At 42.2% G+C, this 13,595-nt stretch overlaps 1 protein-coding gene across 2 annotated transcripts; it reads right to left on the bottom strand.

Moving 5' to 3' along the window:
• Positions 1-437: 437 nt before the first annotated feature.
• Positions 438-12,876, bottom strand: LOC113017579 (adipocyte plasma membrane-associated protein-like). Of its 2 annotated transcripts, XR_003271511.1 has the most exons (10): positions 12,794-12,876; positions 6,878-6,967; positions 6,339-6,460; positions 6,149-6,250; positions 5,394-5,546; positions 5,200-5,315; positions 3,599-3,759; positions 3,262-3,457; positions 592-1,558; positions 438-467 (listed from the first exon to the last, which is right to left on the bottom strand). XR_003271511.1 is itself a non-coding variant. In XM_026160726.1 (9 exons), the coding sequence occupies exons 2-9, from the start codon at positions 6,964-6,966 to the stop codon at positions 1,349-1,351; spliced, it is 1,149 nt and encodes a 382-aa protein (XP_026016511.1). In that variant the 5' UTR covers position 6,967; positions 12,794-12,876; the 3' UTR covers positions 485-1,348. The 2 variants fall into 2 exon arrangements, 1 of the variants encoding a protein (XP_026016511.1); XM_026160726.1 differs by lacking the exon at positions 438-467 and having other exon boundaries at positions 485-1,558.
• Positions 12,877-13,595: the final 719 nt, after the last annotated feature.

The following is a 13,595-nucleotide window of genomic DNA, read 5'->3' as shown; positions in this document are numbered from 1 at the left end:
GTAATCCCAGGCAACACAGCAGCCATCCTGCCACTGCGCCGACTCTCCAGCGCGGGCCCAGACCCGCCTCGTGTTCCCAGGAGGCAACAAGCATCGAAGGCATTAGAAGGGGAAGGGAAATGTGTGAGTGCTTATCAGTGTAAGTGTATGTGTGTGCGTGTCCATAGTTCAGCTGAGACAGTGTCCTTCACCCTATCAGGCTAAGTAAACAGTCTGCTAGCCAACCCAGGTGGCCTTGCATGGGATGGGAAGAATTGTCATCACACAGTTGTTATCAGGGAGTTTTTGTTCGGCTCCAGCCTTGGGCCCGTGCAGCTGGCGCCGTGGTGTCCGCATGTTGATGTTGTTGATTTTTCTTTTATGCGAGCAGCTCAGGAGAATTTTAAAGCTGTTCTTTAACACTCCGACACTGGTCTCTCAATCTCCCGTTGGAGAGCCGCGAGCCTCCCCATGATGGTATCAAACTTCTGTTCCGTGAAAAGAAACAAAAACATTTAATTTTTTGATCAGCTGACGATAAAAGTTTTTGTTTACCAAATGAATTCTCTTGGAAATTGCCACCTATTTAATAACTGGATGGGTGAAAATCACCTGAAATTAGTGTTCTAGGGTTAACGAGTGATGATATTAAAGTCAGTGATGGTTGGAAAGCCACCAGGTGTCTCTACAGTTGTGTTCCAGTTTTTCTCCTGCAGTGCAAAAACAACTCGTAAGCTATTTACGTGAGGATATATTTATCCCCTGTTCATCGCAGGTTTCTAATCTGATTTCACATCTAGAAAAAGACACTTTCTCTGCTTTTGATTGTTGAGTAAAAAGAGGTTTACTTTAATCTGCTCAGTAATCCCATTCCCCAACTACATCGTTTCTAACCTACAGTGGTCAGATATGAACATAAGTCAAACATAAGTTTGATCATTTAATTACATTTTATTTATATAACACCAAATAAGAACAACAGTTGCCTCAAGGTACTTTATATTGCAAGGTAAACACCCTAAAATATTTGCAAGAAAACCACAATCAGATAGCCCCTATGAGCAAGTACTTGGCAACAGTGGGAAGGATAAACTCACTTTTAACAGGGAGTGTAATTATTATTATTTCTTTAAACTGAGCAGTATTTCAGGGATTCACCCGTAGCCCTGTGTTTTTTGGACACTACGTGTCTTTAGAGGAAAAGATTCGACATTCATTATTTTTAGGGGTGGATTCACTGTGTCTTAAAATGTCTTCAGGTTGTCATATTTTCTTAGTTTACTGCTCTGGAAACACTAGTGGTTGTCCTAATGTGAATGTGAAGAACCCTGCATCCACATAAAACGAAAAGAGTCTTTATATGTCATCATTAGCTATCCCAGCCTTCCAAGATGGGAAGGAACGGCAGGTCGGTGCTGCCCAGGTAGGTTCTCCCTCGGTGCTGGAAGACATCGCTGATGGCCCATGTGAGGCGGCCCTCCGGGTCATGAAGCGTTCCCATGAGTTCGCCATCCAATCCCAGCTCCAGGACCAGAGCGTAGCGTGGCAGCAGAATGTTATACCAGTTCAGGGGAACCACCTGGAAACACAAACGCATTGAATGTTTACTATTAGTGCTAAAGTGTAAAATAACTTTAGCACTTAGCTCAGAATAACTCAGAATGTACAGCTAAAATCTGGTAATGTGACAGTTTCCTGCTTTACTTCATTACATATGACAGTAGACAAAGAAAACTTTAATGGAGTACTGCTATTAGCAATTTCAAGACATCAATTTGGACTCCTTTTGTGCATCTTACAGACTACAAAAATCTATGAATTTACAATAATCAACCTAATGAATTGCTAATAATAGAAGACACATGACATAAAGAATGACTTCTGAAAGAGTTCTTCAAAAGTTTTCTTGTTCACTTGAAATAAATAATAAATAATAATACTATACACATTTACAGTCTTCCACTTTTTGTTATGCCCCCCCAATAATTTCCAGATAAAAACCAGACCCGAGGCTTACAGCTACTAACAACACAGGACACGAAATGATGATTAAGGAGAGGAGAGAAAAAAAGAAAGACATTAATACTTCCTGTTCCCTTTTTTATTAAGATCTTTGCATGGAGTGCTGTCTTTGTTTGACTTAGCTTTGCATACATGTGGAACTATAACCGGAGATGGTGTCAGGCTGCAGGGAGTGGCAGGAAACAACATTAGACAAAGACGTGTCAGTGTTTTCTTTCATTCAGACTAAAATTGAGATATGTCCACTGTGCTAAAATCCTATAAACTTAAAATAAAAGCGAGTTTTTATTTTCCTGGGAGATCAAATCGTGTCTGAACTGAACCATTTCTTTTGTTGCCATGTCTTTGATTTAATTTTCACCCTTGAAGCAGTTCACCAACAGTTCAGATGTGTGTCCTGGGATGAATTCATTCAAGTGTGTCCGTGTGTGTCGGAGCAGTGTATTTAGTGTCTGTGTGTGTCCAGCTAAAGAGGCCCTGACCCTGTCCTGTTAGATTTCACACTGTCTCGTCACCATGCAGTCAGCAACAAAGCTTGACCACACTATAAATAACTGAGAATCACGGAGACCAGATGCATTATGGGAAAATAGATGAAACTACACTGCTTCTCAACAGAACCTCTGAACTTAAGCTGGGAAGCAGCTAAAACCTTTCATTATTAATTAATCTGCATTGAGCTTCTCAATACAAAAGATGTCCCAGCTACTAACAGCTTATTTGTTACTTTACAACAAAAAATAAACATTTAAGTGATTAATACTTTACTAAACTAAAATTTTCAGGTGATAGTTTAAGCTGATCTATATTTATCCCTATTAGTCAACTGACAACTTTTTTTAATAGCTTTGTTTTTATCATCGGCATTTTTGGCCGGATCTTTTAAATACTCAACTCAATCCAACATCACTAATTTCAAATTTTATTGTTGCTTTGGGGAACTGAAGTCATTTCGCAATTCCAGCCAAACAATATTTTAACTGGTTATTTGCAGAAACTACAGACTTTTTTTCTGTGTATTTACATCTTATATTGACGCCTTTATTATTAAATTTAAATAATCTTAATTTAATTGGACTGAGTTGCAGCTATCAACACAAAAACCAGGATGAAATCAGCACTTATCTGAGATCTTAAAGGCTGTTTTAAAAATAGAGCAGATCCTGTTTAGTTGCCAATAATCACACAAGTGAAGGTTTGACTCACATTTTTTTCTTATCACCCATCAGCACATTATCCTCATAATCAAAACTCACTGACCTTGGCAAGGAAGCGTTTGATCACTGGGTACGGAGCAATCATATCCAGGAAAGGTGGCATGAACTTCCGAAAGCGAGGTGTTGTTATGCCAACCAGGAATGTACCGTGGTCACTGAGGCGGATGTTGTCGGGATAACCAATCATATTGTCCATGATGACCTCCTTGGTCCCAGATTTTGGGCCTTTTAACCAAAACCTGATATACAACAAAACATTTTTCTTGATTTGAGTTTTTCTTCCTTTTGGGGGGAAAAAAGATCATTTTAAGGGAAAAGCTTAGTTTAGGCCTCCAGAAAATGAATGCAACTTTGTATAATATCCTCTAATCAATCCAAACCTCAGTATACGTCCAATGCTGGTTTCCGCCAGTAGCAGGAAGTCTTCGTCAGGTGACAGGACGATGCCGTTCGGCATGTAGAGAGAGTCCAGAAGCACAGTCACACTTCCTGACTGGGGATTGTAGGAGAGAAGACGGCCAAGGCTGTTCAGCTCGATCACCTGAAAAACAATCAGAATTGTTCAGTTTGAACGGTTTAGCACAGCTTAGCCTGATTTTGTACAGCTCTGTATTTAATGTATCCAAACGCCATTTATATAAAGCTCCAGTTTATCTCTTTAGTTTACATAAACTCATGCTGCTCATTTTATCATCGCTCTGCTTTGTTGAATCACCTAAAATACACAAAAAACTACATTTGTTTTTTTGCCTGTTTCACTTCAGTTAGCTTATTTGAACAAATCGTAGCTTATCTGAGATACATTTACTTTTATCTTCATTTATTAATTTCTTACTACTTGAAAATAAGGAAGAAACTATCTCCCTCTGCTCTCAACCAGTCATGACAGATGGCCGGCCCTCCTGAGCCTCGTTCTGCTGGACGTTACTTCCTGTTAAAAGTGAGTTTTTCCTTCCCACTGTTGCCAAGTACTTGCTCATAGGGGCCATCTGATTGTTGTGGTTTTCTTGCTTGGCTTATGAAAAACATTTAGAAAAATGGTTTTATTACATTATTTTATTACATTTAATAATAATAATAATAATAATAATAATAATAATAATAATAATAATAATAATAATAATAATAATAACTTTATTTATAAAGCGCTTTCAAACAAAGTGCTGTACAACTATTTGAAACTAAAAAGATAAAAAAGAAATAAAAGCAATACAGGTAAAAGACACAATACAAGTTAAAAACAGTAAAAATTTAAAAACTAAAAGCCATAGAATTAAGACATGTAAGATAGGGTGAACAAATGTGTCTTCAGCTTAGTTTTAAAAACCTCCACAGAGCATGCCTGCCTAATATCTTGAAGGAGGGTGTTCCACAGAAACGGGGCAAGGGCAAGATTGCACAGAGAGGGTGGATTCTGGTCGTGTTATAACTCCCTTATCCAGAGAGTGACATTTAATGACCGTAATAATGCTCACTAGAGAATCCATCAGCTCTGTCTTGAACAGTAACGGTTCCACCTTATGTTAAAAGGGTTCTCACTATCTACCACCCAAACTCCACATAAAATAAAACATGGTCATCCCTCTGGCAGTCGACTGCCACGGTGAACCAGGAAATCATATTTCTAATTTACATAATTACTGTGAGAGGTTAATCAGATTTTAAAGTGCTTCCTGAAGCCTCACCAGCAGGACTGAATGGACTCTTGTTGGTTCCTTTTTTTTGGCAAATTGGGCAGATGAACAGAGACAAAGAACTAGCTTAAGTGTCCTCTTGTGTTTTTGAGTGCTGTGGTTACTAAGCAACTCTGAAGGGGAAAAAAAACAATCCTCAATGGCGCTTGCTTGCATCAGCAGTCCTTTTTGCGATCTATTAGAAGACCAGAGCTGCTGCCCACCTTTGTTTCCAAATCTTCTTTGTGCAAATCTATAGTAAAAATTGTGTTTGGATTATTATTTTAAAGCCCAGACCTCCTTCTCACCTCCAGTTTGACGTGCCTGCGTCCCCAGCGACTGGAGGAGTCCGTGAAATAGATGATTCCAGTTTGGGAGGAAATCTCAAGCCCGTTTAAAAAGGTAAAGGGAACGCCATCAGCTCCTGAGGACAAACAGAATGACTTTACTGGTCTTAAAGGGATTCATACAGCATGTGGAGCACAACTAGCACACTCTGTACCCTCTGAATTAGCCAGGAGTAAAGTCTTTTCTCCGGTTTTGGGATCCACGCTGTGCAGCCCAAAGTAAGAGTCAGCAACAATCAGCTGACCGTGACGATCCAAACGGATGCCATGAGGGCGACCGCACACAGGTTCATAGTCTGTACTGCTCCCTGCAGACACACAACATGTGGTGCTGTGAAAACATTCAATGTTGTTCATTTTTGTGTCTTTTTGACATGCAAAAATCAACTTAATGATTTCCATTAGTCTCATATGTGCTTTTAAATACTAAAAAATAAACCTCAAATTATAAATAAAGGTTTACTGAATAATTAAATGCATCACCTTTAATATTCAGGTTTCATGTGTGCTGCAAATTACATTTTTCCCAGTGTTGTTGTAGCTAAATTCAGCGAGTCATCTGGTTTGGGTTATTTCCACTGAGGTAAATGAATCCTTGTTAACTGCCAAAGTTCATTATCATCCAATTTTCTTCTAACCAAATGAAGCACTGAGCTACTTTGACTGTCCCCTTAGACATACGAGCTCCTATTAGCCCTCTGATACTCAAAGTTAAAATTTAACTTTAAAAGTCATGTGAAGTCAGCTATTAAATGCCAGCTTTTATCTTCATACTATTTAAAAAAGATGAACTGCTGATTTGAAGGACATAATGTCACAGATTACAACAGCTACACAGTAAAGTTATCAAGACCACAAAAAGTTAGGAGGAAAGTGAGGAAGGATCAGTCATCCCTGAACAAACACCAACCGCATTCTGGTAGATTTTGTCCCATGTGAGTGATGAAGGTCAGGCTGTCGTCAGGACCGATTCTCCACAGCTTCCCGTCCACTGTGCCCGTGTACACATTACCTGAAACACACACTCCATCAATATGTAGCTTGCACGTAGATGTCTTCACACAGGAATAAGAGAGAAGGGGGAAAACAAACTCTCTCACCATGCTCATCAGCAGTGAAGGATTCCGGTCCGTGTAGTTTCCCAGTGAACAGCCTACGACCCTTCTGCAGACGGGTGTTGACAGCCAGCGGCCCTTCCAGAGCCGGAGGTGGCCCCTTCAGTCTGAGGAAACAAACCGTGGGTAACAATACAGGAAAACTGAACAGCAGCACAGAGCTAGATGAACTTTGTGTTATGAGCTATTATAATAGTTTTTGAACCTTAAATGAAAGTAAAAATGTAAATACATGGTTTTACGAAAGCTACTCTCTATATACACAGAGGCAAAAAGCATTTTTGATTGAATTAAAACATAAAAATGCAATCTGACTTTGACTGGTCTGCCCTTAAACTCTTCTCCTTATACACATCTGATCCAGTGGTTTCACTTTGCTTGTAAAACAGCAGTTTGGTTCTTGCACCCGCTTTTAAAAGGCTATTAACTGTATCTGCTGCACTTCCCACTATAACCATGTTTGCGGGCCTGAAGCGCTCCGCAGTCACGTTGGAGGGACTCCAGCTGAAAGTGTGAATACTTACACATGTGGTTTGGGGTCGATGGGAGACGGCAGCAGGTAAACTCCAACAGCTACAGCCAGGAGAGCCACTAACAGAGATCGCCTTCCCATTCTGAGCGAGACAGGAAAGAAAAAGCACTGGTTACTACAAAATTCATGACATCATAACACAGCTGCAAACTATTTGTGGCCAAATATTTCTGCCACCCTTTGACATTTTGTTGTTTTTCACTGGTCTATTGACCACAGAGCTGAATTGTTTTAAATGTATTTTAACTTAAAAAAAAAAAAAAGAAGTATCCATAAAGGGGAGACAGTTACTATGAACTTTGGATGCCTACAGATGTGAATTTCGGGGAGTTCCAGCACGATAACACGTTTTCCAGCAGTGACCTTTTAATGCCAAATCATGACTCGTGTTCTTAAAAACATTCATTCTAACACCATGAACATGATTATCTCCACCAAAAACAATGTTGTGACTTCAGTCAGCAGCTCCACACACGCTCCTCCTCCTCATCTGCTCTGACAGATTCATTAACCATGAAGGATCCAGAAAGGGGAAAAAAAAAAATAGAGGTCGTCCACTATTAGAACATTTCATGCTTTCAGGCAGCTTCATGGACACAGATGAGATGTACATGATTAAAATCCCCCCATAACGAGACATTTTGCATGTGTAGATAATTTTGAGCATAAGTCAAAGTAGAAATGTTAACATCCACAAGGAGATTTAGAATTAATTCATTATTATTAATTAGTTAACTAAAAACGTTATTTGTGTAGCATTCATGCAGCTAAAATTCCATCACGATTTTTCGAGAAAATGTGTGATAATTATATTTCTGATGATGATTTCTATCCATGTTTGCAACTTACAGGAAGCTGCAGCTGCATTATAGCACAACACTATTAACACAGCATTCAATCCAGAAATGTGCATCCCCCTTTTTCGATTACAGCACATAGAAAACAAATCAAATGTTTAAACTGAGAATATTCGCTAATTTAAGAAAAAAAAAAAAGAGCCTATTTGGATTTTGTGGCCATGTTTCCCCCTGTGTAGATTGCTGATTCATTTTTACAAAACTGTAGTCTTAGGCTGGCACGTGGCTCTCAGTCTCAGATATTCCCGGCTTTGTCTTAATGTTGTGAGAGTTGCTCACGAATGGCCTTGCTCTATGTCATATGGGTCAGTCCTAACACAAAGTAATAAAACAGCATCACTATTAGCAAAAAAACTGTCACAGAGAATATATATATATATATAAAAAATACAAATACAATTTTTTTTTAATAAAACAATGAATGTATAAAATAATTCTGGATAAAAATAAAATAAGAAACAATAAATAGAATAAAACTACAAACTACTTACAATAAAGTAAATAAAAATAAAGTAAATCTGATTAATTGTCTTCAACCGACAGAAATCGCTACCTTATCGTGGTGGAGGGGTTTGTGTGTCCCAGGGATCCCAGGGGCTATGTTGTCTGGGGGCTTTTGCCCCCTGGTAGGGTCTCCCATGGCAAATTGGTCCTGGGTGAGGGACCAGAGAAAGAGCGATTCAGAAGACCCTTATGAAAAGAATATCGAGGGAACAGTTTACCCTTCCCGGGATAGGATTACCAGGGCCCCGCCCTGGAGCCAGGCCCGGGGAGGGTGCCCGAGGGCGAGCGTCTGGTGGCCGGGCCTTAGTCCATGGGGCCCGGCCGGGCACAGCCCGAAGAGGAGACATGGGCCCATCCTCCCGCAGGCCCACCACCCGCAGGAGGCGCCATAGGGGTCGGGTGCATTGTGTGCCGGGTGGTGGCCAGGAGCGAAGGCCCTGGCGGACTGACCCCCGGCTGCCAAGACTGGCAATAGGGACATGGAATGTCACCTCTCTGGTGGGGAAGGAGCCTGAGTTAGTGCGTGAGGTTGAGATTAGATATAGTCGGGCTCACCTCTACGCATGGCTTGGGCTCCGGAACCAGTCTCCTGGAGAGGGGCTGGACTCTGTCTCAGTCTGGAGTTGCCCCTGGTGAGAGGCGGCGGGCTGGGGTGGGTATTCTAATATCCCCTCGGCTTGCTACCGGTACGTTGGGGTTTTTCCCGGTGGATGAGAGGGTTTGTTCCCTGCGCCTTAGGGTCGGGGAACGGATCCTGACTGTCATCTGCGCCGAGTGGCAGGCAGTTCGGAGTACCCAGCCTTCTTAGAGCCTTCGGACTGCCTCGAAGAGATTCTGGCAAACCGTCAGGCGTCTCAGGAGGGGGAAGCGGTGCTCTACCTGCACTGTGTATAGTGCTGGCGGAGCGCTGCTGACGTCGACTGGGAAAATTGTCAGGCGGTGGAAGGAATGCTTCAAGGACCTCCTTAATCCCACTGACACGTCTTCCGAGGAGGAAGCAGAGTCTGGGGATGAGGGGAATGACCCGTCAATTTCCGGGGGCGAGGTCACTGAGGCAGTTAAACAACTCCTTGGTGGCAGAGCCCCTGGTGTTGATGAGGTCCGCCCCGAGTTCCTGAAGGCTCTGGACGTTGTAGGGCTGTTCTGGTTGACACGCCTCTGCAATGTTGCGTGGAGATCAGGGGCAGTACCTGTGGACTGGCAGACCGGGGTGGTGGTCCCCATCTTTAAGAAGGGGGACCGGAGGGTGTGTTCCAAATACAGGGGGATCACACTCCTCAGCCTCCCTGGGAAAGTCTATGCCAGGGTGCTGGAAAGGAGAGTTCGTCCGCTAGTCGAACCTCGGACACAGGAGGAACAATGCGGTTTTCGTCCTGGTCGCGGAACACTGGACCAGCTCTTTATCCTCTCGAGGATACTTGAGGGTGCATGGGAGTTTGCCCAACCAGTCTACATGTGTTTTGTGGACTTGGAGAAGGCATTCGACCGTGTCCCTCGGGGTGTCCTGTGGGAGGTGTTGCGGGAGTATGGGGTGTCTGGCCCATTGCTACGGGCCATTCGATCCCTATACAACCGTTGTAAGAGCTTGGTTCGCATTGCCGGCAATAAGTCGGACTTGTTCCCGGTGGGTGATGGGCTCCGCCAGGGCTGCCCTTTGTCTCCGGTTCTGTTCATAATTTTTATGGACAGGATTTCTAGGCGCAGCCAAGTGGCGAAGGGCTTTCGCTTTGGTGCCCTCAGAATCTCATCTCTGATTTTTGCGATTGATGTGGTTCTGTTGGCTTCATCGGGTGAGAGCCTCCAGCTCGCACTGGAACGGTTCGCAGCAGAGTGTGAAGCAGCGGGAATGAGGATCAGCACCTCCAAATCTGAGGCCATGGTTCTCAGCTGGAAAAGGGTGGAGTGCCCACTCCGGGTCGGGGATGAGTTCCTGCCCCAAGTGGAGGAGTTCAAGTATCTCAGGGTCTTGTTCGCAAGTGATGGGAGAAGGGAGCCAGAGATTGACAGACGGATTGGGGCTGCAGCTGCAGTAATGCAGACGCTGCACCGGTCTGTCGTGGTGAAGAGGGAGCTGAGTGTAAAAGGGAAGCTCTCAATTTACCGGTCGATCTACATCCCTACCCTCACCTATGGCCACGAGCTGTGGGTAGTGACCGAAAGAACGAGATCGCGGATACAAGCGGCAGAAATGAGCTTCCTCCGAAGGGTGGCTGGCCTCTCCCTTAGAGATAGGTTGAGAAGTTCGGCCATCCGGGAGGGGCTCAGAGTAGAGCAGCTACTGCTCCACATCGAAAGGAGCCAGCTGAGGTGGTTCGGGCATCTGACAAGGATGCCCCCTGGGCGCCTCCTGGGTGAGGTGTTCCAGGCATGTCCCACCGGGAGGAGGCCCCGGGGCAGACCCAGGACACGCTGGAGAGATTATATCTCTCGGCTGGCCTGGGAACGCCTTGGTGTTCCCCCGGATAAGCTGTAGGAGGTGGCTGGGGAGAGGGAGGTCTGGGCCTCTTTGCTTAGGCTGCTGCCCCCGCGACCCGGCCTCGGATAAAGCGGATGAAGATGGATGGATGGATGACAGAAATGGTTTTGTTTAAATAAACAAAACCATTTCTTCTTCAAGCTATTTCAGAAAAATGTACAACCTGGTACACAAAAGTTCACCAGTATTCAGGAAAATTGCAAAGCTTAAAACTTCCTTGGCGTCGAGCCTCCAGACACTCACTGAATGTCGCTTCCTGCTCAATATCGACTGGACAAGACGCACATATCAGCTCAAATATGAAGCACAACAAGCTGCCTTTGTTAACACATTTTATGGTTACGCTACAGGACCTGCAGTTAATGAATGCTCGGAGTGTACTTTGGCTTAGTGTTGATTACACCAAGCTCCTCTGATTCCTTTGAACATAAAGGAAACACTGTGGAGGTTTTTCTTGTTTCCTCACATCAGGTGATGTTAATCAGTCAGAAACTCAGATGTGGCATTTGAGTGTCAAGTGGAAAAAATCTGACATTTTGCAGTTGTGACAGCTTTGTAGGAATGAGAGAATTCCCAAAGAGTGAGCTCTGGGGAACAGTTGTGCAACAGATTGCTGGATTTCCAGCTAACCTCCTTAAATTTAGAGGCTAAATAACAACTTGTTCTGCACATTCTCCTGCCCCATATCAATAAATAAAAAGTCAGGAGACTTTGTTAAAATGAGTTTGTTACAATTATTTCCCATTATATATATATATATATATATGTATAGTTATTTCTTTTTTTCTGGTATTTGTTAGTTGGTAAAGTAACAGAATCATGTCTGAGTAGTTTACTAATTCACAAAAGGGTTTAGTCCTGATGATAAGGAGAACAGTGGTCCCTGTATGCAGCACATAAAAATTATTAATTAATCAGCTTAGCAAGGTGACCGCTGTGCTCCGGGGACAAGTTGACATGCAGAAAGCTTGAGCCAGCACAGATTCTAGATCAACATTCATCAGCCCATCTCAATCAGTAAAAACCACTGTAGAAAAACTGTATTTAAAATGCACACATAAATAAAACAAACTTTCCCCATCTTATTTTAGATATTCCTTTATTTGATAAGCTTCAATTTTTACGAGTCTGCTATTGTAAAATAAAAACTTGCCTTTAAAATAAAGTTTACGCTGACTCAGTGCACCACCTTCTGGTACAAACTGGTATTACACAAAAGTACAGCCTGGCCCTAGTTGGACTTCTGTTGATTTCTCTTCAACACAATATATGGATGTTTTGGACACTGTTGATTGCTTTAGTTAATTCTGTAAGACTTTAAATTATTTTTAATCATATGAATTTACAGTAAGTGCTTTTAAGTGTAAAAAGGTACATTCTTTAGTTGTTCACCTAAAGAAAATATGCCTGAGTGCAAGACAGGGTCTTCTTACGCCCTTAAAAAATGCCAGATAACATAACAGCATGTTTCTGGGACCGCATGTTTGTCACCCATGTTGTATCGTTAGGTAATGAAGCATTATCTGGTTGCAACGGTGCGTTAAGGTTCAGCTTTCACCACCATGTATTACGTATTCAGACCATTTGTTCTGGCCAGTGGAAGCTCCACTGAAAACCATTACAATCAAACCTGCTACACCCGAGAAGTTTTTTTTTCTTAGTGGGTCATAAAAAAGTCTTTAACTCGCTTTCAATCTTTTAGGATAAAGCAGGTAAACGTATAGCCACAGATGTTTGACGGGAGGTTTGTAGAGCGCAAAGAGAACATTCCCACTTGCTGGTCGTGCGTGCGTTTGGTAACATGAATCACTGGAAATAAAAACCTTTTATAAGTATGTAGTCGAAGCCGAAATGTAGTCCAGAGCCTAGTAAGTCCAACAAACTATTGAATTCGGGTTTTTTTTCAAGTTATTATTCTCCTAAAATAGAGCAGATTCAATTAATTTACACATTTTTAAGCGCAATCTGGCACAGGGCTCACAGAGAACGGTCAGTTTAAACTCGCGTTCGGTGGATTAGTGACTGTTTTAAATGAGCGCGAGCTAAAAATGAAACGAAGTATCAAACTTACATGACTGAAGTTCTGAGCGCGCGACTCCTCCGTCTGCTGGATAAGCCTCCGTATCAAGCAGAGGCGAAGCGGTAACGTCAGGACGACAGGAATGTACAGGAGCTTATCCGGTTTGGACCATCAAAAATAAAAGCCTCATTGGCGATTGTTTTGGAACCTATTTATGTCTTTGCTTAACAGAAATCCAGTGAAAAGAATTACAAACCCCAAAATTTACCGTCAAAGATTTTAACGTCATTTAAGTTAGTATAAAATTTTGATTGAGGACATTTTTCCAAAAATGGATTGATTTACAAAATATATCACTCTTGCTCAGTTTTTATTTTGAAAGTGGTATTGACGTTACTCCCGTATTTTTCCTGACAACTTCATACAAGAGGTTGAGTTCGAAAGAGGGACTCCCACATTTATATGAGGTTATTTGAGTTAGGGTCAAACAGAGGACGAAAGGAGGAGCTGCTGCATTGCTACTAGTGATGGGATTTCCGGCTCTTTTTAGAGAACCGGCTCTTTCTGCTCGACTTACTAATAAGAGCCGGCTCTTTCGGCTCCGAACCGGCTCTTCAGGTTGTTTTGTTGCTTTAATTAATTTATTATTACAATGATATTAAATTATGCACAAAAGGAATTACTAATGTAAAAAAAAAGTGGTTTTATTTATATATGTTTATATATAAATATTTACGGTGGCCCCTAGAGACAAAGCATGTACAAACTCCAAAACACATTTCTAGCGTTAACTGAACTTCCAAAACAGAGCTACCTAGATCACTTAAATTACACAATTGAAAGCATATGTGTA

The sequence above is a fragment of the Astatotilapia calliptera genome, unplaced genomic scaffold (assembly GCF_900246225.1).
Source record: "Astatotilapia calliptera unplaced genomic scaffold, fAstCal1.2 U_scaffold_150, whole genome shotgun sequence".
Classification (NCBI taxonomy): domain Eukaryota; kingdom Metazoa; phylum Chordata; class Actinopteri; order Cichliformes; family Cichlidae; genus Astatotilapia; species Astatotilapia calliptera.
This window is presented reverse-complemented; position numbering and strand designations above follow the sequence as displayed.

What these genes read in the sequence shown, in the direction of transcription:
- LOC113017579 (XM_026160726.1), bottom strand. Translation starts at nt 6,966, where the DNA reads ATGGGAAGGCGATCTCTGTTAGTGGCTCTCCTGGCTGTAGCTGTTGGA. An exon ending in ATCGACCCCAAACCACATGT is followed by an intron (nt 6,461 to 6,877) that starts GTAAGTATTCAC and finishes TTGTTTCCTCAG; the next exon opens with ACTGAAGGGGCCACCTCCGG. An exon ending in TCAAACGCTTCCTTGCCAAG is followed by an intron (nt 1,559 to 3,261) that starts GTCAGTGAGTTT and finishes TTGTGTTTCCAG; the next exon opens with GTGGTTCCCCTGAACTGGTA.